Source organism: Vigna radiata, chromosome 7, assembly GCF_000741045.1.
Source record: "Vigna radiata var. radiata cultivar VC1973A chromosome 7, Vradiata_ver6, whole genome shotgun sequence".
NCBI classification, from domain to species: domain Eukaryota; kingdom Viridiplantae; phylum Streptophyta; class Magnoliopsida; order Fabales; family Fabaceae; genus Vigna; species Vigna radiata.
The window spans coordinates 54963443-54972027 of NC_028357.1; the positions used below are offsets into that span (position 1 = coordinate 54963443).

The 8585-nt window shown below is 30.6% G+C and overlaps 2 protein-coding genes across 2 annotated transcripts; both read right to left on the reverse strand.

Moving 5' to 3' along the window:
• Nucleotides 1-343: 343 nt before the first annotated feature.
• Nucleotides 344-2934, reverse strand: LOC106765789 (succinate dehydrogenase assembly factor 2, mitochondrial). Its single transcript, XM_014650527.2, has 4 exons — nucleotides 2585-2934; nucleotides 2353-2479; nucleotides 815-883; nucleotides 344-706 (listed from the first exon to the last, which is right to left on the reverse strand). Exons 1-4 carry the CDS (start codon nucleotides 2776-2778, stop codon nucleotides 560-562), a joined length of 537 nt encoding a protein of 178 aa, XP_014506013.1. The 5' UTR covers nucleotides 2779-2934; the 3' UTR covers nucleotides 344-559.
• A 1107-nt stretch (nucleotides 2935-4041) lies between these two features.
• LOC106768075 (carbonyl reductase [NADPH] 1) lies at nucleotides 4042-6128 on the reverse strand. The gene is made up of 4 exons (XM_014653040.2): nucleotides 5895-6128; nucleotides 5310-5571; nucleotides 4876-5070; nucleotides 4042-4734 (listed from the first exon to the last, which is right to left on the reverse strand). The coding sequence occupies exons 1-4, from the start codon at nucleotides 6011-6013 to the stop codon at nucleotides 4339-4341; spliced, it is 972 nt and encodes a 323-aa protein (XP_014508526.2). The 5' UTR covers nucleotides 6014-6128; the 3' UTR covers nucleotides 4042-4338.
• Between the last annotated feature and the right edge of the window lie 2457 nt (nucleotides 6129-8585).

Sequence of the window (8585 nt, forward strand, 5' to 3'; positions counted from 1 at the left end):
TTTTGTTTATGTTTCGCCGATGATATTTTAACTAACTACATTTCTAATCCTAAAGTTAATCTCATAACTCGTAAAAAGTGTCTCAGAATCTTCAAATTAAAACAAGTTTTGCATCTTTACTTTTAGCTTTCAAATTTCCCAACTGTATTTGCTATCATCTGGGCCGTGTCAAGGAACAACCTCAAATTAAAGAAACCGAAGTTGTAGCAACGACACCGCTCTTTTATCAGTGTAGCTCATTTGCCTTTTTGTTCTCAATAGAGCAAACCAATTCAATATTCAGATAGTAACATTGACATACGAAAAGGATGAAGGAGTTCAAAAAATGTCGAACAAAGACACACAATTAGAACGGAAAATCCATAATCAAGCATTTCGAACCACAGTATAAATCACTCATCAGCTATATCAAGCTTCCAGAAAGTCAACCACAATCCATTAGTTTTCATCCCTTTCACTGTTCTCTAGTAGCTACCATATAGCTTTATTTTGCAGTTACATAACCGTAAATAGTAGTATAAAATACGGTAAATAATGTGTCTATTCATTGATTCCGAAGCTACTGGTTCCCAGTAATGGGACCACCCCGAAATTTCTTGATATCATCCCAGCCTCTTACCCATGGTTGGCCAGGTGTTGCTCTTGTTTCAGGAGCAGAATGACTCTCAAGATTTTTCATAACTCCTTCTCGCACTGCAGTAAAGACCTGAGCAACAAACGACAGGCATGAGAATTCATACCCCAAAGAATAACAAAAATCTAACCAACTAACCAAATTGGAATTTCATCATTTAAATGACAAAATAAGACTCACTGGGTTTGTGCTGATTGATTCCGGGGGTTGCTCTTGCCCAGATATCCACTGCCATAAATCTGGATTCTCCTGTAAAACAGAAACATGATTTTGAGGTGACCCCGGTGACACAGACTCAAAATCAACGTATGTGCCTCCCAAACATGAGCAACAAGTTGTTATCGCATTTCCATTCTTTATCAGAACAAAAGCATCAAACAAACTACATTTATCATTAACCTTCCTTCTCATTTACAGATTCAAGATCTAATTTGCTCATAAAAGTGTATAAATAAAAAAGTTAAGTTTCAAAGGTGATAAATTAATCTTTCCTCTCCAACTTCTTTTAGAAGAATCTCACAAATTATCAAGATGAGAGAATCACCACTCCATCCTCTATTGTACTATAAGAAGCCACACTTCCATTTAAATTTTCCACACATAAAAACGCTCTCTTAGAGGGGACACATCAAAGATTAACAAGAAAACTAACCCGAATCAAATAAAGAATCCATACATTGAAAAAATTCATCAGCCTTTGCATAATCGTAATTATTTGACTGAAAGCCATTTTCTCATATGAAGAGGATAAAGCCCCCAATAAATGCATAAAACATGAGAAATAGGTGTCCAGGACCACCACCTCTCTATGGTGCCACCAATGTTCATATAACACATACTTAAATTTTACTGTTTACAAGAAAGAATAAGTAACACTTGATAATGTATCATATGAAAGTTAGCAAGGACCATTTAATAGTTTCTCCTAAAACGCCTACGATCATGTTGTCAAGATAGGTTCTACTTAATAGATAAGCATGTAACTATACCCTATATTATTGTAAGGGTGTATTCTATTGGAATTTCAAAAGATGTAAAAAACTTACAAAACAAAATGGCTGGTGGTATTTAATCAGAAACTTTCAAACATAAAAAAGTACTAGGGTATTCAATCAAAACTATCAAGATGTGTTTTAGATGACAACAAAATCAGTGGTATCCAATTGATATTTCAAAAGACTAAAAAAATATAATGTACTCCAAATCTCATAAACTTCAATGGATTATGTCATTGATTAAATTTTTACGGATATTTTGTGATTTTTTATTTCTATGCATAAATATCATTCCCATGAAAATATCCCTCAACAAAACATGTGAGACTTTTCTATTCAACATAGCAGCAATAGAGTTCTCTCTTCCAATTCCGGAAATGAAAAAACGCAGCTACTAGGAATTATACGAAAACAACAAATAAAAAGGAAAAAATTTGAAGAAATTAATGGAGTGTTAGCAACATGTCGTTTGACAAGCCTCCAGTAACAGTCTAACTGCTAGAAATATAATTGTTCATCTGATCCAAGTGGAATGAATTAAGACCCCTCGTAATTTTCACAAAATCTATCAGTGAACACCAAAATAAAGCTAAGCAGTTTGATTAGCCAGTGTTAATAATGATCACGCCACATGATGATGACTACGATGGTTTTAATTGAAATATGGCAATCCAATCGAAATAATAATAATAATAATAATATATAAAGTGGAAAAGAAAGTACCAAGTCAAGAACATGAACGAGAGCTCGAATGCGATTTTCATCCAATGAGTGAATATTGTCCTCCACCCATTTCCCAAGCACCAAATCGAGTTCCAGGAACCCTCGCTGCTTGCTTCTATACAATAGCCTAAGGAAATTGCCAAAAAAAAAGGATAATCATTCATTAAAACATCACTTTTAATATCATTTAAGAACGAACAAAAAAAAGGACCGGAAGATTGAGAAGGAGAACCTGTTGAACAAGCGTCTTTTGCTTTCTTCGTTGGAAAGATCGATATTCAGAGATTGAGAGTGAGGATCGTTGGGAGCGTGGGATGTGAAAGGGCGAAGCGAGAAAAGGGTTGTAGGAAAGGGGTTCTGAGATTTTGGGAAAGACGAGGAGTTGAGAAGGTTGGTTAGGAATCTTGTGATACGCAAAGAAGCCATGAGAAGGATTGGGTTGTTGCGTTGCTTGTGGGTACCTTAGGCAGGTTTATGCAAAGGTGGAACCTTTCTGCTGCTGCTGCTACCGTGGCTCTCTTTCCTCCACATCCCACATCGAAAACCGAACGCATCTCTCTTAACACTTCCTACTGTTTTTCGTCTGTCAACAAGAAGTAAAAGTGATAAAATATAAAAGATCAAAGCAATTTTTTAAAAATTTCTCTTTTAGCTTTTCTCTGATTTTTTATTTTTATTTTTGATAACTATGATAGTGTTAAAAAGTTATTTATTTTTAAGTAATTGTTTAAGGTAAAATAAATACCTCTTTTAGTTAAAAGTACTTGTTAACTCTTTTGGCATTTAACATTCTTCAAAAAAAAATTAGGGTCATGATTATTATAATATTAAAATAAACTTTTAATTATTTTTTAAAAATTCTTACTTGGTTTAAACTCTTTTTTGTCCCTGATGTTCAGTTTACTCTCCGCTTTTAAAAATGTCAACCTTTAGTCCTTATGTAAAATATATCAAATCAGTCCTCATGAATAAATCACAAGTTTTCATAATTAGGTATTCAATATTTTTTAATTAAGTGATTTGTTATTCAAGTGTTATCAAGGACTGATTTGATACATTTTTAAAAACGGAAACGAACCTAGCTTAGGAACCAATAAAGGATTTAAACCTTCCTTTCTTCTATCATACGTGATTTTTAGGTAGAAAGTCTTTTTTTTTTTCAATTTGTGTTTCTCTTTAAAACAAATTTGCCCAAACATGTGAAAGATCGAGATTATTCTATTAGAAACATCTTTTTTTTTTCCTAAAAGGTTTAAACAAACAAACACATCTTCACCACTCTTTTTTCTTTTTTTAAATTTTCTACTTCAACAATCTGATAATGTCTGATTATTCCTGGCGTTGGATATAATTATAATTATGATTATGATTTTTAAAATTTTATACATAGATAGAAAGATAAAAAAATATGCTTTTAAATCATTATAATTACAATTTCTAGTCTTATTTTTATTTAAAGTTAAAGTATATAATTAATAAATAAAGTAAATAATTTAGATAGTGTGTGTGATATTAAAAAGTTATTATAATAAATAGTATAATTTTATTGAAATATATGTTAACATTGTAACATTTTTTTATTTATTCATTGAAATGCTACAAACATTTAGTAAAATCGATTTATTAATTAATTAGGTGAGACATAACTAGTCAGATTGAAAGAAGAAGATAAAGTAACAAGAGCTGGGAAGTAAAACTAGTCTGTAACATGACAAATGTTTGACAAAATTAGTATCTTATGATATGAGAAAAGTAAAGATAGCATAGTTGAAGTAACAAACATGTAGTAACTTCCTTTTCCTTAAGCATCAGTGATCACTGATCAGTGAAGAAACATCAAATATCTAGAATGATGAACTAGTCACTAAAACAAAATGACTTAGAGTAATACTGCTTTTGTATGTGACATGACATTGACAATGACAAACATGCAGATTTCCTTCAATTCTGTGAAGATGGTCTGAATCTGATTGTTGAACTAAGTGCTTAAAAGTTAATTTCCCGTCTCTCTGCAAAGAACTTGCCTGTAATAGCTTGATCAGGAAGAAGGGAAAGCCAGACTCCAGAATCAGCACCATCCTCAACTGACACGCTTCCTGCATAACCAGTGAGAGCAGTTTTCACCCAACCAGGGCAGTAGCTGTTGATAAAAATCTTTTCACCATCTGGTCTCTCAGAAAGCTTGTGTGCCATGAACCTTGTGTATGCATTCACTGCTAGTTTTGACATCGAGTAGTCTGTGAAAGTTGGAGGCCACCCTCCTGATTCCCAAGTTCCATCTTCCACTTGTTTCAGAAAAGTTGCTACCATATCATCAATTAGCTCCTCTGTAAGTGTTTCAATATTACTTAGTTTCTCCCTCAATTCTTCATTCTCCAATCTCTGCAGTGTGTGTTAACTCCACCAACTTAGACTCATCTTTTACATAATCACCTACCACTTTCTTAACTTTTACCATTGCTATCTAATTCATTATACGTATAAAAAACCTTTTACAGAACATGCAACACATTGTTTACTTACATTGCGTTTGCCGTTTAGTCGACCAAGACGCGAGCTCACATTTACGATGCGTCCACCAGCAGAGGATGGCTTCATCAGTGGAATCATGGCTTCGATCATACGCTTGGTGCCAAAATAATTTGTTTCAATGACCAAATTAGCATGTTCAACGGAATTATTAGACCCAAAGTTGAAATTCACACCAGCGTTATTTACCTGCAGAAAAATGATATTACGGCATAATTACAAACATAATAAGGGCATCTGCTACTGCTACATTGAATGCTGATTTTATATGGAGACTAAACTAAAAAAAAAAAAACTATATAGTCTTTATGTTTTCATGTAACTCCTTGAGGTATCCTTTCAATTCAATTTCATGATACCTTGACCAAATCTAAGTTTCCAACAATTTGGCACAGATTCAGTTGCATATTCATGTCATAGAAGCTTACCAGAATGTCCAAGCCACCGTAATTTTCCTTCAACCAGTCACCGAATTCGCTGATGGAAGAAGGGTCGAGAAGATCAAGCTGATGGCATGCCACATCTTGCAGACCACCCTCTTGCAAGACCTTAATTGATTCAACTCCAACACTAGCATCTCTTGATGTCAGTATCACAGTTACTCCATGATCAGCAAGTTGTCTAGAGATCTCGAACCCAATTCCTCTGTTTCCTCCGGTAACCACGGCAATTGTTTCCTTCGACCACCATCTATTCATAAGCACAAGATTAAACACAGGCGGAAAAAGAGTAGGATCTCTATTTCCATGAATCACGGATTCTCCATTCAACTTTGATCCAAAAATCAAGGTCAATACACAACAAAACTGTTTGTTAAAAGTAGAGTTTAATCATGATACACCAACGGTGTACGTTAATCTATTACGAATCTTAATACAAGTTTGAATATCACATTTCATCATTCATTGTAAACTACAAAAGCGTGATGATAAATTGATTAAATAAAAAACTGTATAATTCAATCATGAGGATTATGAGATTTGAGAGAAGAAGGAAACGAAAAGAAAAGGAACCTCTGGTGATCAGCATAAGGAATTGTCCTGAGAAGAGAAATCTCCTGCAACCTCTTATCTTTTCGCTCTTTAGCTTTTTCTTTGTGCCCCATTCTGTGTTGGTTCAGCACCAAAACCATGTGGTGTTCATGTTCAAAGAGATGAAGCTTCTATCTCTCTCACACAAACACAAATCACTGGCAATGCATGCATGCATGCACGCCACGTTGTTGGTCTCACCACATATCTTGCCCTTTCGCTCAAATCTGTAGACCTATACTTCAGGGAACACAATTCTTACACATATATATTTTATTTGTATTTATATTTCGATAAATTTTCATTTTTTATTTCTAAAATTAATTATCTCTATATAATTTTTATTTTTGTATTTTTCTATATGCATCGGTTATTTAAATTACATTATTTTTTAGTGGTTAAGTGGACAATGTAATATGAAAAATAAATGTACCGTAATATATCAAGGTCGTGTGTATTATTATAGTATTAATGAAAATGAATAGTATAATATAAAAATGTGAAAGATAATGGCACTAATAAAAAAAAATATGATACATGACACATTTTGCATTCATTTCACATAGAATATAAGAATAAAATAGTTATAAAAATGTAAAATTTTATATTTTTTAAAATAAAAAAATAAAAATAAAAAAGGACAATGTCAAATGTAAAAAAATCAGATGTGTCAACTAATTATTTTTCATTAAAAAAAAACAAAACAGAGTAGGGTATTTCTGAAAAAAAAAAGGTAAAATGAAAAACTGATATTTTGTATTCTAGAAATGCTTATAAGAAGATGAGTTCTCAAGTTATTTTAAAATATTTACTCCTTGTTCTCGTATTTTTGTTTTTTACAATATGGATATTTTAAGAAGTATTTAAATTACAAGAAAATAAATAATGAGAATATGAAGTAACCTTTTTTCATTTGTCTTTAAAATGAGACGTGATTATTAAAACAATAATAACGATTGTTTGGAAAATAAAAATTCAGGAATTACCAAACGTGAGAGAATCATTATTCCTACGAATAAGGGTTTGGATTGTTATAAATATTCACGTAATGGCTAAATTCTCAAATTGATTGAGTGAGGTAATGTGAAATTCGTTTTGAAAAAAAAATGTTTATTTTAATTTATAAACATATAAACAATATCTTGTTGTAAATTTATTAAGACTATTTTGTTTTTAAAATATATTTTTAATTAATTTGATAATAAATCATAAATTATTTTGTTATTATGGTACAAAGAATTTGATAATAAATCAGAAACTATTTTCCTAAAACAAATCAACTGTGTAAAGTTAAAGTAATATTTTTAGTCATTTAATTTTTTTATTCATATATTGTCGTGCTTGTATTTTTATAATTGAGAGTTTCCATAACAAAGAAGATATTACACAAATGTTAACATAAAATATCACCATTTTATAGTAAAATATATTTTCAAATGAAATATTCACTATTAATTTTAACCTCTCAATGACATTTCAAAATCTATCAATTATCTATTATTAAATAAAAAATTATTAAAAAAATAAAAGTGAGATACCCAACTTCATAACAAAAAATATACTTCAGAAAATATTTATATTTAGGGTTAAATATGTTTTTAGTCCCTATACTTTGGGGACGATTTTGGTTTTAGTCTCTTTTTCAAATTAAGGTACAATTTAGTCCTTCAACTTTAAAAAACTCTAGTTCTAGTTTTAGTGCTTCAAACAGTAAATAAAATTAAAAAAATTTGATAAAAATGACTAAAACCAAAGTTTTCTAAAATTGAATGACTAAATTGTAACTTAGTTTGAAAGAGAGACTAAAACCAAAATCATCCCAAAGTATAGGATTAAAAACATATTTAACTCTTATATTTCTTATAAAAAATATTTAAATAAATAAATAAACACAAAACATTAAATTAGTTATATTATTCTCAATAAATCAAAATCAGCACATTAATTATTTTTCCATGAAAATCGTATTCATTCGACATAACAAAATAAAATATATAATCTTTCCACTGAATCATACTATCATCATTAATCTGTGTATTTTTTTTAAAAAATAATAATTAGTTGTATCTTCCATTCTCATCCATCACTATCTCCAAACCAAATTTCAATATTTTTTTTTATAAAGAGAAATCAATAATTAAAAATAATCATTCACACTAATATCTTCATTATAAATTAATAGTATGATTTATATCATATATTTTATTAGATATCTATAGATTTTATATTGGATTTCAGAATTAGAAAAGCTCCTAAAATGGACATTCACCTGGTACGAAGTTGTTAAAAGGAAAATGATAACAGAGACATGTTGAGAGGAATATCCACATAATAATAACATAATATCCCTTTTTTCTGTTCATTTTGTTTTGATGAAATATAATATATTAATATCCCCTTTTCTTCCTTACCTGCTTAACAAAGAAGGATAGCGCAACTAAATCAGAAACAGAAATTGATTGAATTGCATATCAGACAAGTACCCTCTCTCACTCACACTCTGGAAAACCTCTCTTCCTTAATACTCATTCAGTTTCCACAAAACACTGCATAATAACACATTCCTTCCCTTATTTATATATAGTATATATATATAGTCGTGTGTGTGTTTATATAGATATATATGTATAGATAGATATTTATATATATATATATATATATATATATATATAT